Below are 19817 nucleotides of genomic sequence, written 5' to 3'. Positions count from 1 at the left end.
GTAATGTGTCTTGTATAGTCACTTTGCTATTTAACAGAATTTCTTAGGAAGAAGCTTTATGTCTGTTGCTATAAAATTACTGACTAGGCAGTTGTTATGCAGGTTGCCCAAACAAATCAGAAAAGCTCTGGAGCATGGAAAAGATGAAAACCTACTTCTGCCTCATAAAAAGTATACAGCCAAAATTGTCTGATGAGAGCAACCTGATCCTTGTACGCTACTATCAAATGCAGCGTCAGAGTGACTGCAGAAATGCTGCCCGAACTACCATTCGCTTATTAGAAAGTTTGATACGCCTTGCAGAAGGTAAGGCGTGGCAATTTTATTTTTAGGCTAACAATTAACCTTTATAAAATGAATAGATCAGGAGTATAATTATAGCCAGTAAGCAGAGTAACAGCTTTTCCATAGAGGTAGGGATAGGTGACTTTTGTATTGTTTTATCTCTCTAATCTGAAGAGACTTGGGGTTGGAGATTTTGAATATGGGAAAGGGTGTTATATTTAGATTTTTAGTTTTAATTTTGCCATTCTCACACCATAATAAAAACTAAAACCACTGGAAGAAATCACATTCAAGAGAAGAAGCTCAGAAATTATGTGTCTTTATGAAAAGCAATCTTAGGATTTATTTTACTTCATTTGAGTCCTGGGTTGCCATCCTACTCAGCCTGAGGAAAGGTGCCAAGTATTTGCTTCTATCCTAAAATTAATGTAACATCAAAAATAACACATTTTTGTTTCCTTAAATATCAGTAATCAAGTCTGTATTTTGCAAAAGGGCGTCAACATTTCCAGCTCTTGAGTTCAAATCATATTTCATTGATAAGAACAAAACCGAAGGAAGCAGTAGGTCTCTGTCTTAACATGATTTTGTTTTATAAAGTGGCATAACAAATATTTTCAGGATGAATTTAAAAGGGTATACTGTATTTTTGTATAACAATCATAAATGGTCTTTATGCTTTTATATGCCAGCCAGCAATGTAGTGCTTCCTGCATCAGATGTTTGTATTTTGTTCTCCATTTTGGGGGAAAAATTATTTAAATGAAAGACATTTGTAACTTTTAGGGATTCACATGTTATTTTCACATTCAGTGTTTCTTCCATTCTTATGCGTTCGCATGAGTGGGGCTTTTAGTAGCATTTTGTTCTTTCAAAGTATTATATAGATGGTATTAATTAGCCTGTCTTTCTCTTGCTGTATAAGAACTGTGTGTGTTTCCACAGCCAATTAGGAGTAGAGCTTCATGTGGTAAATTATTTGCATTATATCCATTTACAAAAATCAGTTTTGTTTTGCTGACTTAAGAAAGAAAGGAAGAAAAAATAAAGCTATTGTAGAGAAAAGCATATTAAATAATACTAAATTTGCGACACAGACCAGTTAGAGGAAATCAAATCTCTTCTGACCTGTGATGAAAATTAGACTTACTTTTTTACTTTATGGTATGACACGTACCTATATAGATAGGGATGTTTCATATCACGCTGTTTGTTGTGATATCCGTTTTCTAACTCTAGCATTTTGAGCATCTTTATCCAAACTGTCACTGTAACTGTAATGAGGAAGTCACATTACATTGTTTGCTAAGAACTAAGCCTTCCAATTCCTGTTGAAATTGACATTAAAATCAAAAGGATTATATTTAGGACCAGAGGAAATGGCCTCAAGTTGCACCAAGGGAGGTTTAGATTGGACATTAGGAGAAATTTCTTTACTGAAAGAGTGGTCAGGCCTTGGAACAGGCTGCCCAGGGAAGTGGTTGCATCACCATCCCTGGAAGTATTTAGACGTGTAGATGTGGCACTTAGGGACATGGTTTAGTGGGCATGGTGGTGTTGAGTTGATGGTTGGACTCGATGATCTTAGAGGTCTTTTCCAACCTTAATGATTCTATGATTCTATATTCGTCTTTAAGTTAGGCCCATACACAAGTGTGTGAAGAGTTGAAGAAATTTGAAGAAATATCCTGTCCCTTCTAGTAGGAAAAAATTGCTTTTTGACTTTGGTAACACTTGCTTTCAATGCCCATTTATTTTTGATAGCTCATGCCCGGTTGATGTTTAGGGATACTGTGACTTTGGAAGATGCTGTGACTGTGGTATCGGTGATGGAATCTTCTATGCAGGTAAGGTTTCTTGCAGGCATTGCCATTGCTGCAATACCACATTTAAGGGATTCATTTAATCATGTAGATAGATACATGCCAGCTCCCTTCATCTCTTTGGAGAGGGTTTCATGGACTCATGGAAAGTAGGTCATCAGAGACCTTGACAAGTCATTTTTAGTCCATCTTGGTTGTTAAAATCCTTAAACAGAGATTATACTGAAAAATCTGGATGGTGATAAAGGCCTGGTACCATTTTTTTATAGACTTCTCAGTCTAAGTGAAGTTTTGGCATGCTATTGGCTTTTGGTAATCTACATTTTAAAGACCTTTTGAGCCAGAAATTGTGTCTATATCGCTGTGTTTAATAGCCTCTAATGAGTTTTTCTTCCATGATGTTATCTTGTCACTCATTAACTAGGTATGAGAGAACCAAATCATTTTTTTGGAGTGAGTTTGGAACAGTTGCCAAGACCTACACTTTATTTTGCCATTAGATCATTTTAAGATATGTTGGTGGTGATACTAAAACTCAAAACTTTTGTTGCCATACACTGAAAATTGTGCATTCCAATTATCACGTGGATTTGTGTAATGTTTCTATGTAGAAAGGCATTGAAAAAATGTGGAAGGGTAGATTTTAGTTTACTGTAACATTATTAGGATGTTGAATATAAAGAAAAAGCAACACATTTAAAATTAATTAATGTGAATATGATGGAAATGTGGAAAATAATGTAGACGCTATTACTTCAGATAAAGTATTTTTAAGGGAAATAAATCTTCACACTTTGGAGTAGGAAAAACATTACCAGAAGCAGATTATCCAAAGTTTTATGCATGGGGATTTTTAGCACATCTGAAGTATTTGGGTTTGGCTCTGTCAGAGATGGTGTACTCCACTGCACAGGTGACTGGTCTGATCCAAAATGGCATTTCCTATGTTTCTGTATAGGTTGATATGAATATATTCAAATTAAAGTAATTTTATATAGCACTCATTAGCTCAGTGGACCTTAAAGACCTTTGCAGGAGTAGATATGCTCCTTTTTCGGAGATAAAGCTCTTCAGGATAGATGCACAGTCACATATGGCAAGTAGGTGCTTGTGATGTCCCTTGTTCTTTCAAGGAGGGTTGAGAAACTAATTGCAGTTTGTGCCATGGATAGTCTATTGCACAGTGTTGCAAATGGAATTTGTCTCAAAAATACTACAGGGCCTGACCTTATTAAGTAGCAAAAGATTATTTCGCTGTCTGCTGCAATTCATCTTGCACTGTTTTGAAGAGCTCAGGTTTTCAATGACAGCACTACATCTGAGTTAAAATAAGCAGCTCTACTAATATATCCAGTTGAAACAGCAGAAGATATTACATAAGTGTTCATTAACTGTAATTAAACCTGTAATTAACTAGATGGGAATTTGATGGGACACTGGTTTCAAAGCAATATGATTTTGGATATAAGAAATCTGAAATACTCCATTTTTTTCATAACACATCAAAAAGTGGAATTTACGTATATAATAATAATAAATGTGTATTGTCATCTGCGTATCTCTCTACCTCATCAGCACGAATAAATGTAAAAGAATTGTTTATAACTGTGGGTCACTTTTTCATATTTATACAGCCCTGCCCTCAAGGGCTGCAGTTTGCATAACAAGCGTCTATCTAATAAGAGTCAATGAGAAATTTGCCTGAATTATGACTGCAGAAGACTACCTGGGAATAGTTGGTATGCTCATGATATTTGCTCCACTCTTCACTTCTCATGAGCAAGTAGGCAAATGTATTCATTTTTGCTAGGAATCTGCAAATTTGAGATCTGCTATCCAAGGCCAAATTTTACTTTCCTCCTGGAAAGTATAAATGAATCCCTGAAGCAGTTTATTTTTGAAGGAAGTTATTTATTTGTTTTATTAAAAAAAAAAGGAACATGCAAAAGTTTATTTTCAGAAATTGATTCCTTCTCTAGAAAAAAATAACTTTATGTATAGATACGTCCTGTGTTTCCTGCCTAATTATCAGTCTGTAGAGTGAAGTTGTAAATGGGGAAGTATCAGCGTCATTCTTGAAGGACTGGCTGCCACCTTTCAGCTCAGCAAACTCTGTCTTCAACACTGTCTTTGCAATTTCTACAAAAAGTCATATTCTTGCCAGTATAAAATCAAATTTCAAGGTTCTTATGTCAGTGTTTCGTTATTTCTTGTGAACCCTCTTGGAAAGGAGGACTATCCCATTTTCATCACCAGCCTAGTTCATTGGGGTTTTTTGTTTGTTTCATCCTCTAATTCACCTTTATTTTTCTCTTTCCTACTTTGTCTTCGTGAGCATATTCTAATCCCCCTGGCTTGATCTTCGCTTTGCCTCATTTCCTCTTTGTTAACATTGTCTCCCTCCCTCTCCTGGTCATGTTTTCATTCTCGTTTTATTCCCCTTCCAATCCCTCTCCTTTTACTCCCTTTTTACATGTTGTTTTCCCATCCTTAGGCACTTTAAAGCCTTCCTTTCTGCTAGCTTTCCCTGTAATACTTTCTTTTTTCTCTCTCTGTTCTAGATCCTTTGCCCTTAGTTCCACAGTGTGTGGATTTGTCATATGGCTACCTTCCTCTCCTCAATCTCAGAGACGTAAGCACCAGTACAGGAATGAAACTTCACAGATATCTTAAAAAACACACACAGACACAGACACAGACACAGAGACAAACAGAGACACACACACACAGACACAGACACAGACACACACACACACAGACACACACACACAGACACAGACACAGGCACAGACACACACAGAGACACACACACAGAGACACGCACACACACACAGAGACACAGACACACACACAGACAGACACACACACACACAGACACACACAGACACACACACAGACACAGACACACACACAGGCACACACACAGACACACACAGACACACACAGGAACATTTAAAAGAAACTCATTGTGATAGCCAAGTAAAGCACTGAAAAGTCAGTGAGGGCAAGACATAATGGTACCCTTTGGGCATATATCAAGATAAATAATCATGTATTCCTTTTTTGGATCATTAGGTCACAGGTTGACAGTACTCAAGCCAAAATCCCCAATATCCTTTGTCAGTGTTCTGCTCAATGTTTTATTACCTGCTGTTCTAAAGGTAGAATTCTCAATTTCTTCATGTGTTTTTCTGTGGAATTCATCTTCAGTGTATTTAAGTATTTCAGAAATACCAATTCACTTATCTTCACGCAGTCCTTGTGAAGTGATGGGTTGGTGCTGCTCCTGTTCTATGATCTGGAGCTGAATTATGCACAATCCAGAAGAAATTGTCCACTGGAGCATACCCCATGAGAGATGGTTAGCGCCCCAGTTTCAGACTAGTAGCACTTTGAGTGTTTGCACATACTTCCTGTTGACTGCAGTTTCCCCACACCACATCGGGCTCCCAGTTTCAGATTTATTGCCTTTCAAAACCTTTACTTAACCGGCTCATTCTGAATCACAAGAACTGGAATTTAGCATCAGAGAAAGAATCTAGTTCTCCGTGGCTGTTTTTAGCTGTCCTAACGAAGAGACTGGACTTCCCTTTCTACAGTCCCTGCCTCATTAACTATGAACCTTCCAGTCCTTGAAACAAATACGGCAGAGAGGTTCTACAACAACCTTTTCCATGGCTACAGACTAATGCTTCTATGTGGAACGGATCTGTCATGTTCCTGAAGTGATCTGCGAAAAAAACCCCAAGTGATAACTTCAATGGAATGCATTAATGGTTGCATGGAGAGCCTTAGTTTTAGCACTGTGTAGTTTTAGAGGGCTTTAATTAGCCACCAGGATGATGTTTTTTCAATGTAAATTATTTTTTTAATACAAAATTTTAACATTTCAAAATGGAAGAACCAGAAATTGCCACAAATAAAAATGTGTGGTCCATGTGATGCCATATGTAGCAATTTCTGGTTCTAGAGACTCTGTTGACTTTTGCTATTGCTCTCATGGCACGTGAGATGCATCGTGTTCATTAGTTGTATTGGGCTTTATAAATTAGACAGGAGTGGTAAATGCTAGCTAATCTGTGGCAGAATAGAGGGTTTGTGGTGTGGGTTTTTTTTTCCAAAGAGCAATTAACTACAGAGCTATTCTAGATTATTTGTTGTGGAACAAATCACTTTGTGCAGATGCTCTGTTCCAAATAAAAACTATTTCATTTCTCACAAGGCACAGCAAAGTTGTCCCAGATTAAAATCACTTGCTTTCTGGAATTATTCCTGAATAGTTAATTACTCTTAAAGAGCTATTCAGAAATATTTTTGCCGGTCAATTTACCCTGTGTTGACAAGCCTTAATATCCAGGTCTTTCCATTTAAATAATTAGGCAAAGCTAGTGAAAACTTCTAGTAGTCAGAATTTCTTCAGTTATAGAAGTGTCTCACATGGGCAGAATTTTTACAAGGTATTTGGAAAACTTCTTTAATCCTAATCTCTGATTTTAGTCATGATGTTCTCAAGCCTTAAGTGGACTTTCCATTTTTTGTATAAATAAAAATAAACCAGTACGAGTAGACTGCAGGCTTGATCATATAATTGCTTTATGTGCATGAGCAACTTTGCCTGTGTGAGCAGACCTAATAGGATTATTTGTGTGAATACAGTTACTTAGTAAATATTTGCTACCTTAAGCTTTAAAATATCTGAGGGAGAATTTTGTATAAAATGGTCTCTGCTGTTTCAATTTGATGCTGAATAATAAAATAGCTTCCTTTTTTTTTTATCTTTTTGGTGACATAGGGGGGTGCACTTCTCGGAGGCATCAATGCCTTACACACCTCATTTCCAGAAAATCCAATGGCACAGTACCGAACACAGTGTGAACTCATATTGGAGCGACTGGAGCTGCAAGATCTTCTGCACAAAGAGCTACAAAGACTTGACAGGTTATAATATGCAGACTAACAAAATAATTCAATAAGCAAAAAAGAATTTTTGCCAATAGTATCTGGAGAGGATCTAAAAATAGAATCTGACATTGGGAAGGGACTTGTTCTTTAGAGGACATGAATAAGCCCAGAGATTGTTTTAAAGTAGCACTCTGAGATCATCACAAGATCATTTCTCTCTCTGGGTTATGGAATTTACAAAGAATTTAAGAACATTTTAATCAGTTCCCAACTCATATCTCAATTCTATGCTCACATAAGTTTCAGCGCAGCTTCTTAGGGTCAAAATGCCAGATTCTGTAGCTGAGCAAATAATTTTATACAAACTTTTGTAACTTGTTCAGTAAAATACAGCAGATCTGCTTCATATTTTTTAAGCCTTCTTTTGTGTTGGACTTGTCAGGATCCTTCCTTCTCTGTTAATGGAAAATATAAGCCTGAATCAAAGTTCTGTTCTTTTGGGTGATTTTTCTTTTTTACACGCTGGAATTTTCACTGTCTCTTCTCTAGTTTTGAGCTCACTCCAATAATCTTTAGAAAATCTATTTGTTGTTATTAATAGAAAACTTTTAACTTATTGAGGTTGAGAGGAAAACACTAGCATTGGAAGGAAATAAAATAAAAAAAAATAATATTTTTTACTGAAATGAGATTAGGCTCTAAAGAAACTAGTACTTTTTTATTGTTAAAGGAAGATGAAAGATTAATGTTATCGAAGCTAATGGAATAAGAACAGCTGGGAAAATACACTTTTTTCTTTAAATATTTTTCAGACTTATTTTGTAACTTATAGTAAGGACATCTTAAATAACCACAGAGGTAATAAAAGCAGATGAAAGTGGGATATCTCCGACAGACAAAAGCTAGTTTTAAAACAGAGGTGTTCATAAGGGATCATAGAAATGTAGGATGGGATGGGAGATCAAATACAAAGACAGGATCAGGTCTGTGTTTGACCTTCCTGGCAGGGGCTTGTGTTATCTCCTCCAAAGGCCTTCTAATGAAGAGGATTTTCCATTGCTATTGGGTAGTCTGTTCCACTATTGCTCTATCCTAATGCTCATAAAGGTTTTCCCAATATCCCACTGAATCCCCTATGCTGCAAATTAAACTGATTTCTTCTTCCCTGCCTCTTAAGCAGCTTAGAGAATACTAAATGAATGTCCTCTTTAAAACAACCTATTCTGTATTAGAAGACTTGTTCCATGCATTCCCCCTAAACTATATTTCAATAAAACAAGCATGTATCTTTCAGCCCTTCTTGATGAGTCAGATCATTTCTGCTACTTTCCGTCAAAATTTTAAGAATAAGCATATTAGTAAATAATGATAATAATGGTTCTAAAAGATACATGTCAATATAGTGTTTTCTCTCTCATACAGCAGAGGAACTGTTTATAATGCATGGAAATAATTTCACCTACCGTAATACAGTCGTTTTGGCGATAGAATTTGGCTGCTTTTCACTCATTGTTAGAATCACTATTTAGCAAAAAGTAGAATGCTATCTCCCTTGGCAATTATGTGTTTAGGTACAATAGACAGAATATCAGCTATACTGAGATTGGAGGGAACCCTCATTCTAGCACCTCTGTTGTTTTGGAGGGCCCTGAGAATATTAACAGCCACAGACAGTGATAATTAAGTTCTATAGGTGATCCGAGATGCTTTCACTCATGGAGTTTTTGCATGCTGGGTCCATAGTGATTGTGAGAGAAAACCAACAGCAACCGCTATTCCAAGTAATACTTAGATTTTCCATTCTGATAACTTGTTTGAGGCTTTGCCTTGCTCCGGATAAAATCTAATGAGGTTCCTGTTCTAGAAGATATACTTACAGAATATGTAATCCCTCAGGGACTCTAGCAATGGCTGTAAGGAGTGCAAAGGTGTCTGTTTGGGTTTTTTTTTGTTTCCCAAGGAAATGAAGTTTAGGTGGTTGCTTTCTCTGTCCATCTGCCTGTCTTCTGTTGGGGACACTAAATTCTGCCACTTACTGTAGAAGGTGCTGAAAGATCACAGACCGCAACACCAGCGTTTGGAGCTATATGTGAAACTTAATAATGCAGTTACATTATAATGACCTACATTATTTGTAGCTTTTCACCATTCATACATACTAAGCATCACTAATGCAATAAAGAAAGAAAAAAAAAGAAAAATAAATTACTATTGCTTAATTTTTTTTTCATTCCATAGATTACAAAAGGAAGATTCATGCCAGCTGCAACCTGAAGAGACCAGTTTCAGTACTACTACAAGATGCCTGAACAAGGATACATTTGGGCAGTCAAAGCAAATGTCTCAGTCAGAACCTTCAAATCAACAAGACAATAACTCCAGGCCACAGCCTTCTTTACCCGAAGGCAACTGTGAAGGGGATATACATCTAGAACCCGCATGCAAGTTGGCACATGGTAATAGCAAAAATACAAAACACTTGATTAAACATAGTAAGAGCGGCGATGATGGCAGCCTGGCATGGTTTGACAGCCTGGAAGAGAGCAACACTGATGCTGAAGAAACTTTTCAGAAAAAGTCTCCAGTGCCCAAGATATCTCCAAATAACTTGGCTTCAAAAATCCTGTGTAAAACATCCTGTTCTGAAGAAAAAAGTGCTTCAATACCAAGGAAGGGAAATGGAATGATAGAGTCGCTAGCAACTGTGAATCTACATGCTCCTTTGGAACAGGACGAAGTTTCCAAGATAAGCAGGAAAAGGACTGAAGAACACAACTGTTTTTCTTCAGAAGCAAATACTCAAGACCCAGCATCACCAAGTGCTAGTGTGCAGGATTCAGTTATTATGCAACGGGTTTCTAAAAGCTGGCAGAGACTGCATACAGAGAAATCACATGGATTCTTTACAAGTACACAGGACCCCAGGGCAAAGGCCCTTCCTTCCCTATCACCTGCATCTGGTCTGCCAGATCTTTCAAGTGATGCAGATTCTGTGCTAGGGGAGGAAAAGAACAGTGTATCTATAGCAGCAAAACCTGCAAAAATTTCCATGAGAAAACGAAGTAAAGATCAAGTAGTGAAGGAAACAAAGGTGGTAAGTTCCCATGAGCCAGAAGTCCTTGACAGTGAAAGTCCTCCAGCAGCTAAACTAGCTAAATTTTCTTTCAGACCAAGGACAAAACTTGACCATTCTTCAGAGAAGAAAAATGAAGAATTTTCTCTTTTTCAGAGTGAAAATATTTTTAAGCCTGGAGAGCAGCTCCAAGGAGAGCAGCTGCCGGAAGAATGCTGCCCCCCTGAGAAATCCAAGATGACACTGACTCACTTAGGAAAAAATAGTTTGGAAGAACGATCAATTGATAATAAAGGGAGAGAAGAGCAACGGAGTCAGGCCATAGGGAAAGAGATCGGAGGAAGCGCAACAATACACTCTGATGTCAGTTTAGATGCCATGTCATCTCCACCCACTGAAAAGAAAAGGCAGGGGGAGGAGAAGCTTGGTGGCCCAAGCACAGGGAAGGTGCGCTCCAGCACATTAGCCAAACTGTCGACATTCTCCTTTGCATCACGTCCTGATTCAAAATTGGAAACCTCACCTACCATTAAGATTGACACTAACAAGGAAAGCCATAGCCCATTGCTGAAGGTGCACGTGAGCAATCCTAGCAGAAGGAAGAGTTTTGCGTTGGGAAATGCTAGCAAAGCCAATGTGGTCGCACAGAAATCTCTCTTCTCGATAGCAGAGCTAGATGATGCTACGTTAGATTTTGATTGGGATGAAGAGGTTAGGAAAAATCCAAGCACGTAACATGTATATCCTCCAAATTACTTAACATACAGTTCTTCTGAATCTCCATCTTTCTATCAATTGTATCCGTAGTTTACAAAGCATTTAAAAATAATCATCCTGGACTTCTGTTGATACCAATGAACATACTTTCTTTAAGGGCCGTATACTTTACCTCATCTAAGGACTGCATATACTTGCAGGCCTTATGTGGCTTTTAGCTTTCTAAACTCTTCCCAAGACTACTTATATCAGTTGACTGTTGTGATTGACCTGATGTAACCTGAAGGCTTGTATGGCTATGTTCATATATCCAAAGTATAGTGAATCTTGCAGAAGAGCAGGCTTAATTGACTCTTATCCTTTATTTTATGTAACGGTTAGAATTATATGTGATTCAGATTGTCCTTCCAAATGATTATGCCGCTTTAGAAAAATTACGATGCTAAAGCTATGTCATTGTATTTTGTTCATCTATATATGCTGTTTGTCTCAGTGTAGTTAGCAATATTGTGATTTATCATCATGCTGTGGTAAGTATTTCTGTATTACCAGTATCATGACAATTTTGCTGCACCTCTGGTTGCTGTGCTCCTTGTCACACTGCTGGTGTTGAAGACATGGATCAAAAGCTTTTTGTTTCTGTGGTTTTTTAATTTCCATTTTAAATACACTGGTTCAGGTATCTCTGTCTGTATTCTGGGTCATTTTATCAAAACCCAACTCTGTAATAAACATACAGTTCTTCACTGCAGAGAGAACAATTTCAGGTGATTGAATGGGAGTCCTCAGTAACCAGGGTAACTTTAATGCAGGCATTAAGCCCTGGTATATAAGCTACACTTCAAACCTAGCAGGATGGTGAAGAGCTACCCTAGTGTATCTTGGTTCTGACTCAGATAATGTTTACTTGACTATTTTAATTGTGATTAGAGTTTTACTGCATCTGATATGCAGTTCATCTGCTGTAGCTGCATCCTGTGTCATTCATTTGTCTAATGGGAAATTAATCTACTAATGCATTACATGTTTACAGAGAAAGGTAAGCCTTAAATTTATTTCAGCGACTTGCCTGGTATGTTTCTTCTGTCTTTGAATTCTCCACAGAATATTCTTGTTATTACCTGCAAGGTAAACAGAGAATGGATTGGTTGCTTACAGCACAGTAAATCCTTTGAGAGGCTTGCTAGCACAAAGAAGATTTGACTCTCTCTTGATTTGCTTAAATTTAGAAGTAGCTCCCTTGAAACCAGGTGAGTTAAAATACTGTAAAATTTCAGAGAATGAGGGAGTGTGAGGCCCAAGTACTTCGATGTGATACAGTGAAATCATGAGAATAGTAATTATAGTAGTTGGGTTGCTGTTAAAATTTTGGGAAAATGACAGAAACATTACTGTCCAGACTGATTGAATGGTAGTTCCTCCACTGGAAACATATCAATCAAAAGAAGTGGAATTTGTTCACCTCCCTCCCAGAGCACAGAGCCACCTCTTCCTGTTCCTTCTCACACAGACCTACGCCAGGGTGAGGGTGACCTGCACTCGTGATGCTACTGCCTGTGAAAATCAGAAGTTTCCTACAGGATGCTGTGTCTACACTGAAACTGGAGAAGGGTCCAGAATCCTGGGGCTATTAACATTTATGATGATCTTCCTACTTGCATTTTCACAGGCCAGCTAAAGGCATAGTTTTTCATCGCCGCTGGAGCTGCATCAGCCCCTTGCATGGTGGTGTCATTTACAGTCAAAAATTCCTGCTAGCTGTTTTGTTTGATGGATGTTACTAGCTGGCCAGTGCAAAGCCAGAACATAGCTACTGGATCCCCATAGTCAAGCACCATGAGCCTTTTTTACCATGCAAAATGATTAAAAAATTGGTCAAGAGAAGTTTTATCCACCTATGCTGGAAGTATTGTTTTATTCATCACTTCCCTATAGATCAGTAGCTAGGGCTTCATGTAATTTGCTATGTAAAGTTATGTGATGAGCTGCTCCCAAAAACTGCAGGACCTTTTCCTAAATATTCTTCTGTGGGAGGTTGGTTGACTTTCTTCCCTCTGCCCAGTGGAAATTAGAACTCTCTTGAAATCAGTGGAGACGTAGTGGCACAAAATGGAGGTGAAAGTCAAGCTGAAAATTTCCTTCATATTCTCCAAGCTTATGCTGTGTTTGAGAAGGTTCTGGTTTTTATATTCTGCTTGTTTCAAAGTTGTTGCACTGTAAGATCTGTCTGAGGGCCAGAGAAACTACGCAGTGAAGCAGAGCAGCCGTGTTGCAGGAAAGCTGAAATGCCAGGTAATGCAGACAGCTATCTTCCTTACTAGTGAAACATGCGAAATCTCATGAAGCAAGGGAACGCTCAGTTAGCAACAACTACGAGAACTGGGCACTCACATTCCCGTGGTGTCCTCAAACCTGTGTATAGATCATTGCAGCTGAGTAAATGGAAGATAATTAAACCAAGTTTACTTTTTCATAGATGAAAAATGTTTCCCCTGATGCAGTAAAATTTGGCCTAGAATACTGAAGTACTGTATGGTCCACAGTTTTTCCAGTCGTACTAAGCACATTTGGGTCCGGTTCAGCAGTTTGGCTGACAAAATACTGCTAGATCCCTTTTTTTTTGTTAATCTCCTTTGAATTGATATCTACAGTTTAACTGTTCTTTTAAAGCATAGTCAGCAGAGCCATGAACAAGCTGGCAACTTGCTGGAGTCTGGATCTCTTAGGATAGGCTTACCTGTTGTGCCTAGTGCCTGGTGGACTCAACCAGTTCAGTATACTGCCGGACCTTTGGGATACATCCTTTCATTGCCTTAGAGCAGTACAACCAAGCAAGGTATTGAGATATCTGAACTTGGAGGAGGCTAAATATATGAGCTCTTCAGCAGGCTTGCTGAAATTCCCCAACAGCAAGAGGAAAGTTGCAGCAGCTTCCATTACAGCGTGCCTAGAAAGGGCCCCCGATGCTTAGCAGAGAACAAAACCAGGAAGGTTAAAGAAATACTGCGGCTTCTGAGCTCCTGCTTAACGTGGACAAATGAGCCCACTTAAACCAAGGTTTTCGCTAGTGAGTGCAAACTCAGTACGTTCATTCTTTAATGGGCACCATTTATGAGGCCTGATTTGCAGATGTCCTGAGTACTTAACAACTGAAGCTTAAATCAATGAGACATGTAAGGTGCAGTGTAATTGTAATTCTGCTCTTCCGTCTTCATCTCTCTCACATTCTTGGTTGTGAAATGGCCCCTTCACGAAGAAGTGGTAGTGAGTGGTCTCCCTTAAGATACCTTGTGTTCTGGGGGTAAAGGAAAGAAGAAAGTGATACAGGTTCACTGCCCTTCTTGCTGAGGACAACTGAGAACCTAAGACCTCCCACATTTTGGCACCTGTCTTTACTAGATTGCAAGTCAACCTTGCATCCCTCAAAACAATACCTTTGAGCACATCAGGAAAAATTTGATAATGCCCGGGAGACTTTTCTAGATCAGTGAAGACATTGTAATTGTCTACAGAATTATGCAGCCTTGAAAAGAGCATGGCTGGGTTGCTATCTACCATTCAGAGGTATTTTAGGTATCTAAATCCAAACACATACTGCAGAATTTAGGCAGAGTGAATTCTCTCATTCTATGTAGTGTCTTAATGGTTAATTTTTGAAGGATAATATGTTAGATAGTATATCAGTAAAAAGAAAGTTGTCTCTTCAGATTCCTCAGATTAGAAGTAGTCAGTGTATTACTTTATGAAATGGCATTATGCTTCTTTATTGAGCAGAGGTTTTTGAGATCTGAGAGATCTGCTTCTCCCTTTCGTGTAACATGAGAAATGGAACAAAAGCCAAAAGGAATCAAGGAAGGATACTGCAAACTCTGATCACTCTGAGGTCACTCTGCCTGGAAGGCCACTTGGGCAGCTTTGTTTCCCAGTTAGAAGCAAAGAAGAGGGGGCACAGGGACATTCTATTCAACTTGCAGGAAGGCCCATCTTTTCTATACTAGCAGAAAAAAACCACTGTTGTTCTTTCAAACTCTGTCTGCAAAGAGGTCCTAGTCACCCAAGCGTGTTGGGTAAGTAACCAAAGAATAAATTTGGAAGAGCAGGTACCACTGAGATCTTTCTCTACCAGACCAGTTGAAATACTAGTGTTGTGGTATTGCTTCTGATTCATAGCATGAGTTCAGAGCATTCAAGACAAATGGGAAGCACACAGTAATAAGAAAATGATACCTGCTGCTGATTTACTCTCTCCCTCACTGTTGCCATTCCTTGGCAGGGAACATTGCTAACTTCTTTCCCTTTTTAACCCAACTTCCCCCACAAACAATCATATGTTTTAATGTTTTTTGAGTGCTACAATAGTCCAATGATGGGAAGATTTAATCCATTATGGCAGTGACAGTCTGCTGGGCTAACCTACAGATGATTTCCTCTGCGAGCACTTTGTGCAGTCAATGGGCAGATGAGTCACTTCCTGCCAGCCTGCCTTCTTGGCCAGGCACCCAGCCATTACCTCCTTCATGTTTTAACACTTGCCTCTCTGAGTTTATGATCTAAGAATGTAAAAACATGTCCAATATGTCTTCTCAGGGTGACTATACACAGATACATACCAAACCGATTATTACTGTTGAATACACTAGTATTTTATTAAGCTATGTTTTATCTTGAGTCTGGTTCATTAAAGGTGAATATATATGTTGCTGTTTTAAAACCCAGTTGAACCAAACCTTAGAAGTCACTGGTTCTAGCAGCATGTTGATCAGGTCCTCTTTTGTGAGCAGCAGTGAAGTGCTGTTGTTAGATATTCAGTGGCCAGACTCCATTGCCTTGGTTGAAACCAGATGACATCACGTCAGCGTGGGACAAGATCAGTTTTACTGGCAGCTGTCCCATAGTAGTGTTCTCCTGGATGGCCCATGCAGACATGCTGATGAGTCAAAGGGAGGAGGAAAGCAAAAAGCCCAAGAATTTAATTATATTTTTATATTGTTTAATTATATTTTTGTGTAAAAAAGTACTTCATCATAATTCTTTTAATTCTCCTGGATGGCACTTTTGTTGGGGAAGGCACAACCTTGGCTGATACGAGACTGGACTTAGGTGAGACCCACACTCCTCCGAATTAGGAGCCCAGGTAGGATATTCTAGGCTGTCAGGAGATCGCTCTGCCTAGTGCCTGAATCGCTCCCCGTTTGTCAGTACTTGGGAAGGGGGAGCTGTGAGTAATCGTTCTTTCTAGTTACGTATATCACTGGTTGTTTTACAGACCTCTCTAATGGCCTGTCTCCTCACTTCTTTCCTGGCTGAAAAATCCTGCTGAAAGAGGTTTCCTAGGGAGTCTTCCTCTCTACTCCCTGTTTATAGAAACAGGCTATCGGCCATGCCCAGGGCTTATTTTCCAAGTTAGATGCTATTGACGGCATAAGGTGAAGACAAACTAAAAAGCTGTGCCTGGTTACACAGCCACAGGTTATTTCCAGATCTCTATTGGTGTCTTTACCTGTGTTGTTTTTTTTTAATTCCTTTAATTTTTTAAATCTTTTTAGTGATTTTTTAATTTCACCTTAATTAATCTCTTCATTTATTGATTACATCACTTGCAGATGAGTCTCAGCATGCTACATACAGCAATCTAGTGTTTGTCACCCATTCGTTGTAGGCATTACTGCAAAAGTGACATTTAAGACAAACAGTGCAATCCATACATGTTTATGTGAAACTTCCCTGAAATGAAAAGGCAGCACGGCAGACAGGAGCTGTTCTTCTATCCAATTTTCTTTTAATGTTTTTGACCTCTTTAACTTAAACAGTTACACTATTAAGTTACACTTAATAATCAGTTCCAATCCTTCAGTATCACCTGAAATTCACCCTAGAGACAGCAGGATATGTGGGTATTTGTTACCTTTGAAGATCTTACAGGACTTACGAGTACAAAGCTGTGGTTCATGACCTTCTTATAGTCCAATCTTGCTGGAGACCGTTGGCAATGCTTTATCGGACGTGGCCTGCGGCTGCTGCCACTTGTTCCTTACCCTCCCCTTGAGGTGCCTCCTCACCTCCTTCCCTTCCTCCCAGACCCTTGTTGCCTTCTTTCTCTGCAACTCGGGACTGTTGTCACTGCCTGGTCCTGCAATGTCAGTGCAGCTCTCCTCAGAACTCCCCCGGGAAGTATTGCCCGTCTTATTTAAGGCACTTCTGGGGCGGATACCTAGTTCTTAAGCTTGAAAACCAACCTATAATAGGAATCACTTGCCATGTAAACATCTTACAAAACCAGCTTTCAGTTCTTCCCGGCATTATGAAAATTTTAGACATGACACAAAAAATGTGGCAGAAGACAAACTGAAAAAGGGAGTGTGTGCCATGTGTATCAGCTACTCTGCTAACACATTCTTGCTCTGACTGCCAGCTAGTCTTACTCCAGTTTATATGCTGCTTTTCGTTCTAAATAACTAGTAAGCAGAAAAAAACCCTACATGGCTGAGTGTGTTTGTTGCTCATGCTATTCTCAGGACAGTAGTTTAAATGTCATGATTCTTGTCAGATACATAGATTAATGTGTTAAATATCATAATGTGATGTGCACGAGGATTACAAAACCAAGTGAACTAAAGCCAAAGGCAAGGCAAAGTCAATATAAACTGAACTGAAACTTGTAATTAGTGGATTCAATGTGAACAGATCTCCCAAGTGAGGACATATAACATCACATTCTAGAGGGAATGTATTTATTGATGGGAAGATGAGGTAAACAGAGTATTAAGTGCTCTGTATTTCATGTGAATGAGGCAACAGCTTCATTAATAATGAATGCTAATTATGTCATCTCACTTAGGTATCTGGTATGCCTTCACTTATCAATACTTTCCTTCCTGTTAGACAGAAGAATGTTAATAGTTCCAAGGAATAACATTGTCCTTTACTTAGTAAAGAGCACAGCTATTTTAGAAAAGATTATGAAAATATGTTTCTTATCAAGTTTGATTATTCTGAACAAATATGTGTAATTACAATTGCACACATAATAATTATATGTGCAATTGTACAACTATATGCACAATAATATATGCATAACAAATGCATATTGTGTAATAATGCAAATATTATTGTACAAATAAAATGTATTACTGCAATGCAACTTGGGAAGAGAGATCCTTTGGAGCAATGACTTTTCAATCAGTAACATTTCCTAACTTGAAGCCAATAGTCATGAGATAGTTACAATAAGATTATGTAACTAAAAAAGGCAAGGAAAGAAGTGTATGTGTCATCAAAGTCACCAAGAAAAGCTTATACAAGCAAAACCTACAGGGCTGCGATCACTCACAAGGTGTTTGGCATCTTCTGAATAGCAGTTATCACATCACAAATCACCCTGTTGCGACTGTCAACATTATAACTCCATACTCCCTGGCAACTGAAAGCAGGGGTGAAGAACAGTGGGAGCTGCAAGTTCCCAGATGTAGCCATCTTCCATGTTCAGCAGCATCCTTATGTTGTTCATCTTCACTGCCAAATACTAGGTAAGTGCACCACGTATTTCCAGAAATGTTTCTTGCCTTTGTCCTGAAGTGTTTTCCTTCTCCATTCAAGACACCTACTTGCCACAAGCCATTGTTCATCTGTCACAACAAAACATCACACAGAAGAGAAGCAACTCCTCTGTACCTTCCGCGTGAGAGACACTAGTCAGCAATTTGAGCAGCTGCATCTGCAATTCCGCTTCCCATCTCAGTGGTCAGGAGGCAGTGATCTGGTTCAAGGAAGCATGCAGTTTCACTCCCACTCTACACTACTAGTAGGACAGCGGCTTTACTCCATTCCCTCTTTCATGGAGATATGGAGGTGTAAAAATGCCCGTCTTTGAATGCAAAGGTGTCTACGCACTAGAGCAATGATTTTTTAAGAAGTTCTTTCAGGTCACAGGTTGACCTCAGAAACAGAAGGCCAGCTGCTAGGAGAGAGCGCTACCCACTAACAGCTCCAAAATTCAACTGGGTGAGCATCCCGCAGTGGAGAGGAACCCAAAGCAATATGGGATGCCAGTTGACATAGCCACTCACACATCAGCATGAGCATTAAGTGATGTGCTCCAGCCCAATCCGTGGGTCTGGGTCGACACTGCCGCTGCCAAGTAAGCAGGCGTGCGCAGATCTGTGCTGAGGACCATGGCAGTGGAGCTTGCTGCAGCTGGCACTCTTTCCTCAGAGTCGTAGATACTGTACTTAGGCAAGCAGTCTCAGCTTTCATCTTGGCAATGCCTAGAGCTAATTATGACCACAGGAAACCTCAGAAATATTAAACACAAAAGCTAAAAACTAGAGGAAATGCTGAGTGTCACCTAGTCTACTTTTGTATTGAGAGGTAGGATAAACTCTCCTTAAACTACGGCAAGTTAACTTTTTTTGGTAAACAAATACTTTTTACGGTGTCTGGTTTACAGTTCCTGAATATTTATGACTGACAGCTCTGCCCTACTATATAGCTAGTGATGAGCAGCATCACTGAAAGATCTTTTCCTTGTTTAAATAAATAACAAAGACCCAAGCCAAAATAACTTTAAATATACCATAGAATGTTAGGAAGATTGAAAACTTTAAAGCCACTAGTGGGTCATTCCACTTTCTGCAAGAATCAGAAGGGATATTTCCAGTGATTTCAGTGGGATAATTTTCTAATGACCTTCACAAAATTCAGCTCAGCGGCATATATTTATGGGTCTATTATCCAGTTATCAATATTCAGAACTAAGTAGCCTTCTATCTTTTGAAAGAAACCTTTTACTCAAGCAAACTGGAACTAAAAATATACTGTTCTCTCAGTGAACACAGAGAAAATATATGGGTTTTTTTTCTGTATTAGTGATTAAAAAATGTAAATGAAATTGTTCAAAAGTTGAAAGTTAAAGTTCCAGCTCTAATCACCTTACGGTGTCACTGAAATGGTGATAGAATCTAATGTAATCATTAGATTTTAAATTATCTTATTCTCTTAAGTGCTATCTTGATTTAATC

At 38.8% G+C, this 19817-nt stretch overlaps 1 protein-coding gene across 1 annotated transcript in view; it reads left to right on the top strand.

Annotated features, from left to right (window-relative positions):
- The window catches only part of MCM9 (minichromosome maintenance 9 homologous recombination repair factor), a 49900-nt gene extending 38356 nt beyond the window's left edge, over positions 1 to 11544 (top strand). The window contains exons 9-12 of the mRNA XM_075145734.1: positions 103 to 306; positions 2050 to 2132; positions 6901 to 7046; positions 9249 to 11544. Coding sequence (XP_075001835.1) covers positions 103 to 306; positions 2050 to 2132; positions 6901 to 7046; positions 9249 to 10818 — 2003 coding nt within the window. The 3' untranslated portion in view covers positions 10819 to 11544. The remainder of the gene's footprint in view (positions 1 to 102; positions 307 to 2049; positions 2133 to 6900; positions 7047 to 9248) is intronic.
- The last annotated feature ends 8273 nt before the right edge of the window (positions 11545 to 19817 follow it).

The sequence above is a fragment of the Calonectris borealis genome, chromosome 3 (genome assembly GCF_964195595.1).
Source record: "Calonectris borealis chromosome 3, bCalBor7.hap1.2, whole genome shotgun sequence".
Lineage (NCBI taxonomy): Eukaryota > Metazoa > Chordata > Aves > Procellariiformes > Procellariidae > Calonectris > Calonectris borealis.
This window is presented reverse-complemented; position numbering and strand designations above follow the sequence as displayed.